The sequence below is a fragment of the Suncus etruscus genome, chromosome 5, assembly GCF_024139225.1.
Source record: "Suncus etruscus isolate mSunEtr1 chromosome 5, mSunEtr1.pri.cur, whole genome shotgun sequence".
NCBI classification, from domain to species: domain Eukaryota; kingdom Metazoa; phylum Chordata; class Mammalia; order Eulipotyphla; family Soricidae; genus Suncus; species Suncus etruscus.
The window spans coordinates 63,541,625-63,559,372 of NC_064852.1; the positions used below are offsets into that span (position 1 = coordinate 63,541,625).

The following is a 17,748-nucleotide window of genomic DNA, read 5'->3' on the forward strand; positions in this document are numbered from 1 at the left end:
TTTTTTTTTTAACAAGTCCCTCTGACCCTTTCTGCTCAAGGAACCGATGGACGGAATCCCCTCTCGCAGAGTGGGTCTTGCTTTACATAATTGCATTGCATTCCCAGGGAACTCACAACTTTCTTGCCAAATCTCTTCCCCAATGTGCTATGTATGGGGGTGTCCGTGTTATTTAGGGGAGAAGAAACACTGACATCCACGTAGATTTGGGGCCTACTGGGAGTGATGTTGGACGTTTTAATCGACTGTGAACCTATTTATTCCTACCCCCCTCCCTCCACCCACACCCGGCTTGCTCGCGTGCTGCTAGCCTAGGGGAAAGCGGAAGGCAGCCCGGGGCGGGATCTCTCCGCCTAGAAGCACCGGCATTCCTGCTGTTCTGCTCCTCAGCCTTCCAGCTGCGAGCTATTAGAAACTTTCTTGCAAGTAAGCACATTCCCTGCCCACCCCACCCCCAGCACTTCCTGGGTAGGTATCACCTCGACCATTTTATAGATGAGGTTGTGAGTCGTAGTAAGCCTGTGTCTGTGGCGGCCAGCAAGGAGAATGGAAACTGAATTTGCTTTGGGGCATAATCTTGAGTCCTGCCTTGGCAGCTTTCTTCTCTCTTCACTGGGGTAGGGAGACCTAGTCATAATAAAGGGCTTTGGAGAGATATAAAGGGCTTTGGAGATGTGAGTACTAAATTCAGAGGTGCACAAACTCCCAGGGAGTGGGGTGATGTTGGGAAGGGGGCCCTCAGTTATTACGTGTAAAGCAGGTGGAGGAGCAGATAGGAAACCCTGGGGTCCTATTCTGGGGGAAGCCCAAGCAGGACTTCTATCAGTGTCCTGCTACTTAGAGACACTGGAACACCTGTAGGGACCACGAAGATCTTGGGGAGGGCTGCTACTCCATTTCTTCCCATTGCATGAGGCTAGCTCTGGGCCTGGAGATGAGAGAAAGAGCTTAAGGGTGCGGGAGTACAGGCATTCTTTTTGGAATGACAGGAAGTTGGCTAACTCTTTAGGAAGTTGTCAGAGAGATTTCCAGTTAGGGGGGCCAGACAGATAGCAGAGTGCTAGGACACTTGCCTTGCATGCAAGTGACCCAGATTAAATCCCCAGCATCCCATATGGTCCCGGGAGCCCCCACTCCTGAGCACAAAGCCAAAAGTAAACCCTGAGCATTGCTGGGTTTTGCCCAAGAACAAACACTTTGGAATGGCCAGTGATGAATGGTCAGGAAACAGTCCAAGGTGTCTGGTGTTTGAGCAACAGAAGTGGGGAATGGATCTTATCTTTGGACTATATAACCCCAAGTGTCAGGTGACAAGAATCTGCTGGTCACTGGAAATCATTCTGGGGCCAGAACACTTTTCTTGCATGCAATTTGAACTGGGTTAAATCTCTGGTACCTATGTGGTCCCTTGAGTTGCCAGAAGTGATCCTTGAGTGCAGAGCCAGGAGTAAGTCCTGACCAGCACTGAATGTGATTAAAAATTAAAAAGCACCAACTCTATGCGGAACTGTCAAAGAGTCAAAGTTGGATGTCATAACCAGGCCCCAGCCATTGAGAGCCACACTGATTTTCTCTCTAGTGTCCCCTCTAAAATGCAAAATTAGGGAGGTGAGGGGCCAGAGAGATAGCATGCGGCCAACCCACGAAGGACCCAGGTTCAATCCCCGGCATTCCATGGCCTGCCAGGAATGATTTCTGAGTTCAGACTCAGGAGTAATCCCTGAGTGTCCCTGGTTATGTCCCCCAAACCTACATATATATATATATATTATAATATATATATATATTATTATATATATATATATATATGGAAGTGCTACTAGCTTGAAGACTCCAGAATGCATTGTTTTAGAGCTATATCCCCTGTATCACAAGGGATCATCCCTAGCTCTACTGTAGCTTCCCGGGCAGTGCTTGAGGCATCCTTGGATACTGAGAACCCAACCTGGGTATCCTGCTTGCCAGGCAAGTGCTGCAGGGTAATGAACTTTGTCCCTAGCTACATTATTAGTGTTGTGAGTAATATAGATGTCTGCCACTCTCTGATTTGGGATGCTTTTAGTCAGTTATTTTGGGGACTGGGACCATTACTACCTCTCTATGTGGAAGAAAATTTCGAACATCCCCAGATCTAAAATGCCCACCAGTTCCTAGCAGACAGCACTGCCCAGATCTGCAGGGAAACCTGCATTTGGAACTCAGCAAGTGAGTGCTATAACCCATGTTCTCATTGAGTCTCCAGGGTTTTGTTGGTCTCAGGGATGAATGAAGCCCTGCTTCAGGCTGGGAGGGTAGCAGGGCTGCCATCATTGTCTTTCTAATCCTAGAGATGTCTGCTAAAGGAGGGTAAAGTCCAGAGTTCACAGGGAGCAGGCAAGGCACCTTCTTCAGACTGGGTAATATCAGCAGTCTAGAGGCTTCTTTGGATTCCATGTCCCTGTGACTGATACTCACTCCAGGATCTTATCAACCTGGGAATGGGGAGGTGTGACCTCTGCTTTCTTGTAGGGCTCAGCAAAAACAATGGCCAGAGGGAGGACACCAGTGGTTTGTGACTGCAGAAATCACCTTTCCTTAGTTTCTTAGTTTGGAGAGAGACATTCTTGGCAAAACTGAGCAAATTGGCCAGAGATGGTTCAGTACTCAGTACTGTGGACAATGCAGCTTGGACCTAGCAGTGATGTTGTGGGCCTTGGTTAGGGGAAAAGGTCACACAGTTCCTGGATAGAATTTGGAGCTATTTCTTCTACTTCTTTCTTTCATTCTTTCTTAATGTCCCCCCCCTTTTTTCTTTTTCTTTTCTTTCTTGTTTTCTTTTTTCTTTTTTTCTTTTTGCCTATTTCTGGCATGCTCAAATCTTTTTTTTGTTTTGTTTTGTTTTGTTTTGTTTTTGGGCCACACCCAGCGGTGCTCAGGGGTTACTCCTGGCTGTCTGCTCAGAAATAGCTACTGGCAGGCACGGGGGACCATATGGGACACCGGGATTCGAACCAACCACCTTTGGTCCTGGATTGGCTGTTTGCAAGGCAAAGGCCGCTGTGCTATCTCTCTGTGGCATGCTCAAATCTTACTCTAGGCTCTGCACTCAGGAATCAAATCACTTCTGGGAGGCTCAGGAGACCAGGAGTCTTACCTACTGTACTATTGCTCCAGTTCCTCAGACACCTGCAGGGGTGCAGGTGCTAAACCCCAGGCTACCTTTGTTTATTGATCTGAATCTGCTCTGACCCCACAGGTACCTTTTTATCTCATAACCTTCTCCCTTCTCAGTTACATTCGACAAGTGATTACGGGGAACACACCTGGTGGTGCTCAGGGTACCAGGTGGTGCCAGAGATGGACCCCAGAGCCTTTCACATGCTAGACCAGTTTATTTTTCTCTTGGTTGTTTTTTGTTTGGACACTACATAGAATGGTACACAAAATTTACTCTTGATTCTGTGCTCAAGGATCACTCCTGGTGGTGCTCAGGGAACCAGATGCAGTCTTGGGAATTAAATCTGGGTCACACACATGTGCCAGACTAAGCTCTACCACTAGAATACCCTGTTGATTTGAATATCAGCAGTAATGAATCCTGCCACACAAGCAAGCATCCCACTACTTGTGCATTTTATAATTGTCTTGGATCAAAGGTTTATTGTGGTTTAGGTGAACAATCTTGGGGCAGAGAGACTGTGCAAGAATTAAGATGTTTGTTTGCCCTACTTGTGGTCAACCCTAGTTCAATCCCCAGGACTGCATAGGATTCCCCCAAGCATCACCAGGAATGATCCCTAAGCACAGAGCCAAGAGTAAGTCCTGAGTTCAGCTGAATGTGGCTTAAAACCCCTTACCATAAAAAAATAAAATAAAATAGAAATGAAATGAAATGAAATGAAATGAAATGCCCGGAGAGATAGCACAGCGGCGTTTGCCTTGCAAGCAGCCGATCCAGGACCAAAGGTGGTTGGTTCGAATCCCGGTGTCCCATATGTCCCCCGTGCCTGCCAGGAGCTATTTCTGAGCAGATAGCCAGGAGTAACCCCTGAGCTGTGGCCCAAAAACCAAAATAAAATAAAATAATAAGATAAAAAAATAAAATAAAATAATAGATGGATGATCTTAGGCCAGTTACCCTACCTTTGTTTCTCTTTTTACATAACCTACCTATTGGGCCCACCCAAGCACCTAAGGTTGAACAAACAGAGCCCTGCCAGGCAGAAGAGCTGCATTCAGACTGAGCCTGTATTCTTGTGGTTCCAGGAGATGTAGCTCCTGCTCAGGTGGGCAGAAGTAGACTGGCTGCTAGACTTGACCACAGGAACCCCCCTGGAGAGCAGCTTTGCTTTCTGTTTCACCTGCCCTAAGGCCAAGGCCAAGTCTCTGGGAGGCTCTGTTTGCATGGCTGAGGGTGTACCCCATCTTGTCTGGTTACTTCATTAGTGTTGTCTCCCTACTAGTCCACAATTGCTCTAAATTTCTGGGTAGAAGTCTGCAGTGACCTTGAGACTGATGGGAGACTATGGTGTAGTAGACTATGACTGAAGAGACTATGGTGTAGCCTCATATATGTAAGTGCTCTTCCACTGAGCTCCATCTCCAGCCAGCTGCCCACTTAACCATTGATTTGTCCCACGACCCATCTGGAGAATCCCCTGAATGACCAAACCATGCTCCATACCAGAGCTGGGGACACTGAACAGGCTCTGACATCATGGCTAGTCCTCCATGAGACAGGTAGTCTGATCTCCCTACCAGACATATAGTTGTGATTCGAAGGGTGAAGGGAAACATGGGGTAGAAGTCTGGCAGAGAACATGGGAGGGACCTGAGATGTTGACCTGAGATGGGAACATGGGACCTGAGATGGCAGAAACACCCCTCTGAGGTGGCATGAAGGATGGGGGAATCAGAGGCAACTTAGAGGGGCAGTGTATCTGTGGGGGAGTGTACACAAGGATATTTTAAGGCAGAGAGGCCAGGAAGTCTGAGGTATGGAAAAAGGGCTATGGGGCCTGAGTGGAGTGGTCAAAGGATGTGGTGAAGGGAGAGGAATGTGGGCTTTGGTTAGGAATTTTACTCCTTTTACTAAAAAAAAATGTTTGTATTTTATTTGTTTGTTTGTTTGGGAGCCATACCTCTCTGTGCTCAGGACTTAACTCCTGGCTCTGCTGTCCAATAATCACTCTTGACAGTGCTCAGGGAACCTTAAGGGATCAAACCTGGGTGAGCTATGTGCAAGGCATGTGTCCTGCCTGCTGTACTCACTATCTCTTCAGACTTATAAGTACAGTATTTTGTATGTTTGTTGGTCTAGGGTTCAGTGTCCAGGGCAGTTAGATAAGGGACACCTCACTCAATGGTCACCTGGTGTCCCTGGAAAAGGGAGTGTTCACGCTTCTAGTGCTGACACCAGTGATTGACAGCAGGGCCACTTCTAAGGCTCATTCATGCTGGGAAGCTGCTAGCACTGTTTGTGGCTGAACAGGACTGAAGAGCAAGGTGCAAAAAGTACTTTCAAGCCTAAGGGAAAGCAGGTGGTGACCTGGAGTCCTTGGGTCTGTGGAAAGACTAGAACCAGATGTGTAGGGAATTGAGAAAGCTAATCCCTGTTGAGAAGCCAGTGAACACTGCTTTAACAACAACAACAAATCACCTTCTATCCTTTCAGGCCCAAATTTCTGGTGGGCTATGAGCTCAAGCTCACACTAGCCTGACCTGCAGGTTTTCTAAATTCAGAAAAGATTACTGTTTGCTCAAGGATAGGATTTGGATTTATTGTGTTCTTATCAAAAAAAGAAAGTAAAGGGCTGAAATGATAGTACAGCAGGGCTTGCCCTGTATGGAATCAACCATGGTCTCTGAGAGCACAAAACTTAGTAAGTCCTGAATACTGCCAGGTGTGATTCAAAATCCAATAAATAAATAAGCAAAAATAAAAAAAGAAATAACTTCTAGGGGTTTTATTTTGTTTGGTTTGGATTTTGGTTTGTTTGGTTTTTTTTTGGGGGGGGTCACAGTCATCTGTGTTCAGGGCTTACTCTTGGCTCTGTGCTCAAGGATCACTCCTGGCTTGAGAGACCATATGGTGTGTTGAAATCAATTTAGCCTTGAAGGCAAGCATCTTACCATTGTACTCTGGCCCTGCTACTAGATCATGAATGGAGGACAAGTAACCTGTAGAATGGAAAGATCTGGGTGGGGAGATAGCAATGGGGTCAGGTGTTCAATCCCTGACTTCAATCCCAGCACTACAGTCCTCTCTCCTTTCTGCATCCCTCTAGTATGGGAGGAAAGAAGGAAGGAAGGGGGCGGAGCTATAGCACAGCAGGTAAGGGCATTTGCCTTGCACACAGCCTTCTCAGGTTTGATCCCTGGTATCCCATTTAGTCCCCCAAGCCTGCCAGAAGTAATTTCTGAGTGTAGAGCCAAGAATAACTCCTGAGTGTGGCAGGAGTGAAGTGTCTGTACTGAAAGGTAAAAGGAGCTGGGGAGGTAGCCATGAATCATGGGGGCTGCCTCCTTCGTGTGATACCGGGGCAGAAAATGTGGCTGCGAAAGGCTGTGGTGCTGCCCTTGCTGACATGCTGTCTCTGTCTTGTCTTTCAGGCACAAAGGATGTTGGTGCCCAGGAGGCCACGCTGGACCTTCTTTGAATCCTTCATCAGGACACTCATCATTTTGTGTGCCGCTTTGGCAGTCGTCCTCTCCTCGGTGTCCATCTGTGATGGACACTGGCTCCTGGCTGAAGGAAACCTCTTTGGGCTGTGGCAGTTCTGTACCATTCACGGCCAGGCTGGACCTCACTGCCTCAGAGACCTAAGCCAGGTTCAGGTGCCTGGGCTGGCTGTGGGCATGGTCCTCATTCGCAGTGTGGATACCTTGGCCGTAGTGACGGCCATTTTTGGCTTGGGCTTCCTCATGGTGTCGCAGGTGTGTGAGGAACTACATGTGCGGCACAAGTGGGCCCTGGGCTCCGCCCTCCTCCTCGTCTCCTTCATCCTCTCCTTCGTCGGCCTTCTGAGTTTTGTAGTCCTCCTCAGAAATCAAGTCACCCTCTTTGGCTTCACTCTGATGTTCTGGTGTGAGTTCACAGCCTCCTTCCTCTTCTTCCTGAACGCCATCAGTGGCCTTCACATCAACAGCATCACCCAGCCGTGGGGCCAGCTAAGGAAATTTTAGCCATCCTCACTCCTCATGCTTGCTCTGAGGACTTGAGCTTCTACAGGAAAGTGTCAACGAGATTAGGACTTTTCTAAAATGTGACCACTAATGGGACCATGGATGGAATAGAGACATGGAAACTGCTGCCTTAAACACCTTTCTGGTGGCCAGGCAAGGATGATGGCTCAGGAGCTTTTGCAGATTGTGCTGGGTCTGATGCCCAAAGGGGTCTCAGTGCCACCAATAGCACAGGTCAAACCAAGCTGTTTAGAAGAAAAGCTATCTAATACTTTTTTTTTCGACTCCTTCCTCCAGCAATTCTATTAACTCATGAGAAGGCCACAGTGGCACCCAGTGCAGCTCACATCTGGCTTTATTCGCAAGTGTAGGTCAGGCTGTGATGCTTCTGGGGTTTTAGGAGTGAGTCATTCTTCCAGCTGGGTGGCTAAACAGTGCCTCTGACTTCCCACTCCTAGCTCTAGAAACCTCAATTTATTTCCCCTGTGTCAGCTTTGGTCGCAGAGAGGGAGAGTTAGGAATATATAAAAAAAATTCTCACACAGTAGGTTTTTAAAGCCATTTAACCTGCTTTAGGGAGGAACCCCATATTCCCTAGATAACCCATTACACATGGGGGTGGGGAGTGTACATGGACATGCAAGTATGTGTTCACACCTCTTTGGTTAGGGTCCAACGATCTCAGGGTACCACGTTTGATTCCTAGAACACGTTTCAAAGAGCATGTTTCTGAACTGCTGGACTCCCAACTGAGAGTGGAAAGGGGACTGGCCAGATAATAAGTAATGATTAACCACCACCCCAGGGATGAGTGCAGGTGAAGGGGACCCGGAACTAGTGGAGATTTCCATTCTTCCTCACAGATTTCCTTGTACATCAAAATGTTTTTGTGTATCCCTTGCTCTGCTCAGTAGAGGAAAATTTTGCCCTCAGCCAATGTCATTCTATTCTAGCCCCTTTCCCACAGGTGAATTCTGATCTTGCCTCATTTGTTTTGGCCACTACTGATTGCTTGAAGCTTTGGTCTTTGTCCCTTGTTACTATTGGATACTTGACTGGACTGTGTGTCTGTCGCTACTTCCTATGAATTCATTCTTCATTTTGTTTTTTGAGCCATACCCCACTGTGCTCCTAATAGTGCTGGGGAGATGGGATGGGATGCCAGGGATGGAATCTGTATTGGCTGCATGCAAGGGAAGCACCTTGCCTACTCTCTAGCCCTTGCTGTGAATTTGGGGGTGGGGGGGTCACACCCAGCAGTGCTTACTCCTGGCAGGCTCGAGGGATCATACGGGATACCGGGATTCGAACCACCAACCTTCTGCATGCAAAGCAAATGCCCTACCTCCATGCTATCTCTCAGGCTCCCCTTGCTGTAAATTTTTAAGACTTGGATGTCCTTAGAGCCAGAGGAATACAACAGCAGATAAGGCAAAAACTTTGTAGGTGGCCAACCCAGGTTCCATCCCCAACATCCCATATGGTACCTTATGAGTGAAAGTAGTGACTCCTCAACACAGAGCCAAGAGTAACCCCTAAGCATTGCCAGGTGTGAGCCATAAACAAAAGAGAAAAAAAGAAAGTGAATCTACTCAGACTGGAGAGATACTACAGTAGGTAGGAGCTTGCTTTGCATAGAGCTAATCCAGATTTTTCCCTAGCACTGCATATGGTCTCCCAAGCATATCAGCAGAGATTTCTGACTTGCATAGCCAGGAGTAACTCCTGAGCACTTCCAAATGTGGCCCCCATCCCTCTCAAAAAAAAAAAAAAAAAGACTTGAGAAAGGTTTTACAGACCAGTCTATTCTGGAGATCAGAGCTCACCAAGCAGACTGTCCAGGTTCTTTTCTTAGCTGACTCCATGTGGCTCCACATTATGCAAAGGTGAACCCTTCTGGGCCTTGCAGAGGGGGCTCCCTGTTTATCTTTCATCACCAAGAGATAGCACAGAGGTGAGGCATATGCTCAATGGCTCCTGGTCCTAGTTCTGGCACTGCATGCCTCCCTCAGAATCTCTGAGTATAACTCCTGGAGGCCCCCAAGCACCACTGAGTTGGCCATGTGGTTCCTGGCACTTTTGGACATGAACACCACTGCATCCTCATACCCCTACACTGCCACTCAACTGGATGAGGATCAACTGGATAGTTCCTGGGTCCCCTGAGCTGCATAATTAAAAGGGGAGGTGGGAAATTATGCCCTATTTCCTGTTCTACCTGTCTTCACAACTATGGGTATCTGTCAAGGAGCAGTAAGGACAGAGAAGCCCTGTGCTGAGTTAGGGTAATTACAGGGACCCCACTGTGACTTGATTAGACTTAGCTGTTTACAAGGTTCTAGAGTGAGTGAACTGGGCCCAGAGCCCCAACTTCCCATGTTTCCTTGACTTCTGCACTCACCTCTGAAAGCTGAAAGGTGTAGGAAGTGGACAGTGGTACTTGGAAGCCAGAGATTCACCTGGATCTCAAGGACAGTGAGGATCATGGCACTCCACTCTGGGTATCCTAACTTCACAGAGGAATCCTTGGGTTCCACCATCCCTCATACTACTCAAGTTCCTTCAGTTCTGAGGAATCAACACCCTGACCCTGGGCCCAGGGGAGGGGTGCTCCTAGTCCAGGGATGAAGCAGTGGGCACATGCCAGGCAAGGGGGGTTCATCTGCCCCGTTCGTCTCAGATCACACTGGCCCGAAAGGACCCTCGACCTGCTTCCAAGGGGCTGGCTTTGGTGCTGTGGGTGAGACCGCTGGTGCCATTGCTGAAAGAGGAGCTGAGAGCCAGGGGGCGCAATGGGAGCTTATGGATGTGCCACTGTCGCCACTTCTTCTGAACCTCTAGCTGCACCTGGAGGGAGACCAGCCATCAGCTTGAGGGGAAAGGGTGCTCAAGTTCTACTTGGTATTGAGATCCCCACCTGCCCCCTCTAGACTCCTACTTTGAGATCTGTCCCATAGAAAGAACTCAGATATTTCCCAACCTTCACCACCCAACTTTCAGGCAATAACTGAATGTTTATTCCCACAAAGCCACCAGAGCACTAAGTTGATCTTTGGCGATTTCCTTCTAGGCCTCAATTGCTGGGAGTTCATTTAGGTTTTTGAAACTTGGGAAGTGGCTGTGCTATGTTTGCACAAACTTGTTCAGTACTTTCCCACAGCAGAGAGACCTCTGAAGATCCCATGGAATAATTGAGCCTCAGAGAAGGTCATGATTATACCCTTCCCCTCTTCCTGAGCTAGTAGGGCTGTCAAAAACCAGGTCTTGGGGTACCTCCACTTCCCTTCCCTCCCCAAGGCTAAAAATCACCTGGAGTGCAGGTGCTTTCTAAAGACTTTTATTATTATGATTTTGGTTTTTGGACCATGCCCAGCAGTGCTCAGGGATTATACCTGGCTCTGCACTTTGGAATCACTCCAGGGAGTCATTAAGTTTCCTGGGATCAAACCCAGGCTAGCCATGTGTGAGGCAAGCTACCTATTCACTGTGCTATATCTCCAGCCCCATCTCTGGTGATATTCTTTGGCCTTAAAAAAGGAGCAGAGGGGACCAGAGAGATAGTATGGAGGTAAGGCATTTGCCTCGCATGCAGAAGGATGGTGGTTCAAATCTCAGCATCCCATATGGTCCCCAAGCCTGCCAGGAGCGATTTCTGAGCGTAGACCAGGAATAACCCCTGAGCGCTGCCTGATGTGTCCCAAAAACCAAAAATGTAAATTAAATTAAAAAAAGGGGGGGGCAGAGATGGGGCTGGAGAGATAGCATGGAGGTAAGGGGTTTGCCTTGCACATGGCCAACCCTGGTTTGATCCCTGGCATCCTGTATGGTCCCCTGAGCCTGCCAGGAGCAATTTATGAGTTTAGAGCCAGGAGTAACCCATGAGCATTGGCGTTTGTGACCCAAAAACAGAGAAAAAGGAACAGAGAGCAGCAGTTCTTTGGTGGAGGCAGGCTCTACATTTGATTGGGCAGCTCCTGGCAGTGCATGTGGGACCATGTGGTACAGTGGATGGGACTTAGGTGCACAAAATGGGCCTAGCTGGGGCTTGAGCAATAGCACAGCAGTAGGGCTTTTACCTTGCATGCAGCTGACCTAGAACAGACCTGGGTTCAATCCCCAGTGTCACATATGGTCCCCCCAGCCAGGAGCGACTTCTGAGCACATAGTCAGGAATAACCCCTAAGCATCACCGGGTGTGGTCCAAAAACAAAACAAAAAAAATGGGCCTAGCCTTTTGGGCTCTCTCTGCCCAACATGAAGATCTCAGAAGGCTTCACAAGTTCCTCCAGAAGTGAGCTCAGAATCCTAGAAGACAGTCCCAGGCCCTTCCCCTCTGCTTCTGTGAATCTTCCTCCCCACTGTGCCAGAACTTACCTCCCCATTGAGGAAGCAGTAGAGGACAGCCACCACCAGGCCCTAGGGGGCAGAGGATAAGGAGTCAGTACCTGCAGCTATGGCATCATCCCCATCCCCATCCTCTCATTGCCACCCCCAAGCTCCTCATGTCAACTGGTCTGGAAGTCTACATTTCTTTCACCCCAGTAGAGATTTTAAAGTCCCCACAGTGCCCAAGGCCATGCTGGCTCACCCACCAGCCTGCCAGGGCCCTTCATCCGTGATCCCCAGTGTCAATGCCAGGCAACCTGTGATTTATGCACATCAGAGGCACTAAAGGAGCACAGGTGAAGTATCTGAGTTAGTGTGGGCACAACAGCATGTGATGATGCCTGAGCACCTTAGGGGAAGGGCGTGGTCAGTCCATGTGACCCTTGGACCCTGTGATATTGTAGGTCACTCCCCACTCTCAGGCCTTATGGTTTTAGGACCACATCTAATGCTGCTCAGAAGGGCACTGGGGATCAAACTTGGGGACTTGTGCATGCATGGTATGTTCTGCCTTTTGAGCTCAAGTGTTCTCTCTCTCTTTTTTTTTTTTTTTGGTTTTTGGGCCACACCCAGTGACACTCAGGGGTTACTCCCGGCTATACACTCAGAAATCCCTCTTGGCTTGGGAGATCATATGGGACGCCAGGGGATCAAACCACGGTCATTCTAGGTCAGATGCGTGCAAGGCAAATGCCTTACCACTGTGCCACTGCTCCATTCCCTCATGGGCTCGTTTTTTAAGGAAAAACCTGAAGTAATTTGAATCAAAGGAGTTGTGCGCATGTGGTGAGAAGAGTGTCCAGTGTGGGACCCTGGCAGCTGCAGTGTGATGCTGTGCTTGGCAGACAGATAAGTGCAGGAGGATGAGTAGAGGCAAAGGGACTCCTGGACACATGCACCTTGTGTCTCCTCACGTAAGGGTGTGTCTGTGTTTCTCAGGACCCTCCTGGTGTCTGAGCTCTTGTTTTCTCAATACTTTTGGCATTGAGCTCTGCCAGAATAGGAGGTTTGAGCTGTAGGAAACCTGTGTGAGTCATGGGCAGGTCCCCAAATTCTGCCAAGGGCCAGCCTACTACCCTTCTCCCTGCCCTTGAGCTTCCCCAACTGATAAGCAATCCTGCAACAGGGTGGAAGGTTACAGTTTGCCTTCAGAAGTTTTCATATTTAACTACCCACATTACACAGGCTCCCAGAGCGATGAGCCAAATCTTCACTGAGGGCTACCTGGCCAACTAGGGGTCTTGTCATTCGCATTAGTCTGTCATAAAGCCATAAGGATTTGCTTACAAGTTCAGGCATCAGTAATTGCTACAGAAAATGGGGCCAGTGGGTGCACGTGGGTGGCAAATCAGGAACCCAAGCTGATTTTTCCACATTGTGTTGCTCACAGACATCACCTGGAATCTTTGGCCCAGATTATCCCTCCCCCAAATTTTGATACTGAAGGTGGGACCAACAGCAGCTCTTCAGTTGGTGCCCTCAGGCATTCCAGCCTTGGCTGGCATCAGAGGGCTGAAAAGGCAGATTCCAGGGGTCTAGGTAGAGTGGCTCAACTGTGTAATAGTGTGGTTCTGGTTAAAGTCTTAGGAGCAGGGGGACACTGCATAGTCACAGGACTAGCCCCTGTGAGTGGCCCCCTGGCTACCTGCTTTCTCACTGGGCCTAGGGTTCCCTATGTCTCCAGGATCCAGGACAACCTGTCTCTCTTTGGTAAGGAGGCAGGTGTTCTGGCTGAGAGAAAGTCACTTGTGCCTCAACTATATATAGCAGGTATAACAGACAGCAGTATAGCTAGTAAGGCACTTGCTTGCATGGGACTGACCAGGGTTCTATCCTTGCCACCATATACTATTCCCCAATCCCCACCATTAAAAAAACAGTTAGCAGGGGCTGGAGAGATAGCATGAAGGTAAGGCATTTGCCTCGCTTACAGAAGAATGGTGGTTTTGATCCCGGCATCTCATTTGGTCCCCCAATCCCAGGAGTGATTTCTGAGCGTAAAGCCAGGAGTAACCCCTGAGAGCTGCAGGGTGTGACCCAACCCCCCCCCCCAAAAAAAAACAGCAATTGTGGGACTGGATATTTTAGCAGGAAGGGCACTTGCCTTGCACATCCCTAATCTAGGTTCCATTTCCATCATCTCTGATGGCCCCCCAAGCAATGCCAGTAGTAATTTAAGTCCTAAACTCAGACATTTGTAGCTCCAAACAAAATTACTAAACTGATTATATAGGGGAGTGTATTTTGGGGTCACAGCAGAAATGCTCCAGCGTTACTCCTGGCTCTGCCCTCAGAAACTATTACTGGCATTGCTTGGGGCTCAGTCAGAGATGCTGGGGGATTAAACCTAAATAAGCGATGTACAAGGCATATGCCCTTCCTGCAATACTATTCAGTCCCACAATTGCTAAGTGCTTTTTTAATACAAAACATCTTGTTAAGTATGTGATTTCTCCCTTTGCCTATTTTTATTATGATGGCACTTATTAAGATTTTTGGGCCATAGTTGGCAGTGTTCAGGGATCATTCCTGGCAGAGCTTGGGGGCTATTTGTGGTGCTGGAGGTCAAACCCAGGTCAGCTGTATGAGAAGTAAGCACTTTATCCACTGTACTATCTCTCTGGCCCTTCAGTTGTTTTATTTTTAATAACTTATGTGTGCACATGGTTTCTAAGAGGTGAATGACTTGCGAGAAAAACAAAAAAGCACAGCAGCCTCCTGTCACCTGACCCTGCTTCCTGTTCCTTGGGGAACAACTACTCAATGCTTTAACTGACTGAATAATATGCTGATGCTGCTACTACTGGCTTTTTCCATGTGGAGCACTTTCCTGGACTTCCCTATTTTTTGTAGAGGCATTATTCATTTACAAAACTCCCTATAACCCAGTTCATCCTCCCCGCACTGCTCTCTTCCTGCTTCAATTTCTGGGGGTTGGTATTGGCCTTGAGCACTTGCATTACTATGCTGATGTCTGTGCAACTGTGATGAACTTAGTGGGAAGACTAGGGGGAGGGGCGCTTTTTTTTTCCCTGTCCCTTGGAGTTAATCTCTGTCCTTAGTCCCCATTTGGCCTTGGATCCTATTAGCTTCCAGCAAAGAGTCTGCCCCAATTGGGTCGCCCTCTTTCCAAAGTCTCCAGCAGGAAATTCCCGGCTCTAAGGAGGTTTCTGCCCCCTCATGTAGTCCCAGAGCTTACCTGGAACGAACCCAGAGCCAGTTCAAAGAACAGCTGAACCTCCATGGCGTCTGCAGGGTAAACAGCGAAGATGATGTAGTGGATTCCAAAGAGGGGGATCAGCAGGAGGGTGGACTTGGCCAGGCGCCTGGGAACACAGGTGGGCTGTAGTCTCCACGGCTTCCCTCTCTGTATCCTTTCCCATCTCTTCTTATGCATCTATGCCCGCCAAAGGTAGTCTGATGCAGCTCCATAACCACTTTTTTGGTTTTATTTCAGAAACTTTCCAGCTCCCACATATCCATCACTCAAAAGCATGGCTTGTTAACCCATGACCAAACTTTCTGACCACACATATTTATCAATAAAACAACATTCTATTATGGATCAACTAAGAAAAAATGTTTTGTTTCTTTTGGGGGGACACACCTGGTGGTGTTCAGGGGTTACTCCTGGCTCTGCACTCAGTAATCACTTCTGGAGGGCTCAGTGGGCCATATGAGATGCCAGAGATTGAACCCGGGTTGGCTGCATGCAAGGCAAGCACCCTACCTGCTGTGCTATAGTTCTGGCCCTGGAAAAAAATTTTTTTAAATTTGTTTGGTTTTGGGGTCATACTCAGCAGCACAATGTACTTTAGTCCTTCGAGGTGGTGGCCAGGGAAGCATATGAGTTTCTGGAAATCGAACCTGGGTCGACTGCACCCAAACCACTTTCTATCACTTTAGTCTCTCTAAATATATTTATTAAGGGGGATATGTATGAATGTCACTCAAGCATACTATTAAAAAATCAGCAATATTTATTTTCCTCAGTCCTTCAAGCTTTTTCCCCAGTCTCATTTATTTAGTTATGGTTTAGAACCATACCACAGTGCTCGGAGCTCATTCCTGGAGGGATTCAGAGGACAATGTTGGATGTGCAAGGCAAGTGCCCTGACTGTTATACTATTTCTTCAGTTCTGCATCTTGAACGTTATTGTGTGTGGGGTTTTTTTGTTTGTTTTGTTTTATTTTGTTTTGTTTTGTTTTGGGGCCACACCCGCTAACGCTCAGGGGTTACTCCTGGCTATGCGCTCCGAAGTCACTCCTGGCTTGGGGGACCATATGGGACACCGGTGGATCAAACCAAGGTCTGTCCTAGGCTAGCGCTGGCAAGGCAGACACCTTACCTCTAGCGCCACCTCGCCAGCCCCATATTGTGTGTTTTTGTTTCCACACCTCCTCACAAATCTGATCAAAGTTAGGGTCATTTTTCTATGACAGTTAAATCAGTCTGAATTTGGATCCCAAAATCTACTGGCAAATTCCCTATCAGACAGGGATGATGGGATCCTACAGTGATGTCTTATCTTCCCTCCCCAGAAATGAACAAAGTGGTCTTCAACCAACTGTCTACAGATGCTGGCAGGGGCAGAAAGGTTAAAGAAAGCTGGTCTAAAGGACCTGTACCCCTGACCCATTGGTATCATGTGTCAATTGGACCTCTCCACCTTACCCTAAGGCACAGTCCCCAAACTGAGACCAGACATGGCTGTTCCTTGCCACTGTCCCCTGTTGAGTAAGACAAGTGAGCATGCTTTTTTTGTTTGTTTGTTTGTTTGTTTGTTTGTTTGTTTTGGGGTCACACCCGACAGCGCTCAGGGGTTACTCCTGGCTCTACTCTCAGAAATCGCTCCTGGCACGCTTGGGGGACCATGTGGGATGGCGGGTTTCGAACCACCGTCCTTCTGCATGTAAGGCAAATGCCCTACCTCCATGCTATCTCTCTGGCCCTAGGTCTCTCTTCTACTTACTTATAATGGCTCGCCTCATTTCCTCTTGCTTCTTGAGTCCTAAGTTTTCTCATCAGTATTCTTAGAATGTTAATGAAAAGGATGAAATTAATCTGTAAGACACAAGGCAAAGGGAATTCTAGAGGGGACCGCTTTTCTCAGTCACATCTCCCAGTCCTTTGCATGGACCTGAGGACAGAGGGGGCACTGTAGTCCACACCAGATGATACATGGTTGCTGCTCTCCATCCTCCAACAACCACACCCTCACCACACCCTTACCCACCCTTACCCACACCTTACCCACCCCTCACCCGCCCCACCCCGAAAACTGAAGGGAAGGTGGCCACAGTGCCTCCTGCCCAGAGCTGTAGGAGCCCTGAGGAATAAATACACTGGAGTCTCCTGGGGATCTGAATACTATGAGCTTGAGATTCTGTCTATCAAGCTCCCCTGAGGAATGCCAAAGTTGCTGCTCTGACTATTGATTAGCAAGGGGTGATGGCAGAAATTCTTCGTTCAGATTGCTGGGCTCCATTTATGGAGTTAGAATGAAAGTGAATCTGGGGTGTGAATTTGCATTTTGCATGAGCACCCAAAGGCTAAAGCAGATGGTCCAGGACCACAATAAGAACCAACACCTCAGACTTGCAGTCACTTTGCAGCTCCAGCTCTGCCCCAGGAATCTATCCCTTTCCTGATGCATTGTGGCAAGAATGCTGTCTCTGTATAAGAGTATTTGAAGTGCTTGTAAAAGACGGTGAGCGTGAGTGAGTGAGTGTGTGTGTGTACAGTCAGACACATGAGTGCAGGCCAACGTGTGTGTGTGTGTGTGTTTGTGTTTGTACAGTCAGACACATGAGTGCAGACCACCTCTGAAGTTCTAGGTTGGATCCATGTCTCCAGGCCCCATGGCCCTGCCCCTTCTCTGTCTCTCCCCCACCTTCAGGGATGACAGTTACTCACCAGGATGGAGAAAATCACAGGCCCTCGAATGACCCACCAGATGACCTCATTGGAGTTGATGTCCCAACACCTATGCAGGGAGAAAAGGAAGGGAGTGAGGCCTGTCAGGGAAGGGGAACTGAGCTACCCATAAAGGTTTGCACCTGGGCAGGCCTCTCCTCTCCAATCCTGAACTCCTGAGCTCCTGCTGTGTTGTGACCAAGATGTGCTGTGGTGTGCATGATGTCTCTTCTTGCTATCCAAGCATACTTGGGTTGTGTGTGTGGACTTGTGTGGGACCT

General features: G+C 48.3%; 2 protein-coding genes across 2 annotated transcripts in view; one reads left to right on the plus strand and one right to left on the minus strand.

The window, feature by feature from the left end:
- TMEM37 (transmembrane protein 37) overlaps positions 1-8,224 on the plus strand; it is an 8,819-nt gene extending 595 nt beyond the window's left edge. The window contains exon 2 of the mRNA XM_049773162.1: positions 6,592-8,224. Within this exon, the coding sequence (XP_049629119.1) occupies positions 6,592-7,164 (573 nt within the window). The 3' untranslated portion in view covers positions 7,165-8,224. The remainder of the gene's footprint in view (positions 1-6,591) is intronic.
- Positions 8,225-9,840: 1,616 nt separating this feature from the next.
- The window catches only part of SCTR (secretin receptor), a 74,073-nt gene continuing 66,165 nt past the window's right edge, over positions 9,841-17,748 (minus strand). The window contains exons 10-14 of the mRNA XM_049773149.1: positions 17,468-17,537; positions 16,524-16,615; positions 14,750-14,876; positions 11,539-11,580; positions 9,841-10,011 (exon numbers count right to left, since the gene is read on the minus strand). Coding sequence (XP_049629106.1) covers positions 9,841-10,011; positions 11,539-11,580; positions 14,750-14,876; positions 16,524-16,615; positions 17,468-17,537 — 502 coding nt within the window. The remainder of the gene's footprint in view (positions 10,012-11,538; positions 11,581-14,749; positions 14,877-16,523; positions 16,616-17,467; positions 17,538-17,748) is intronic.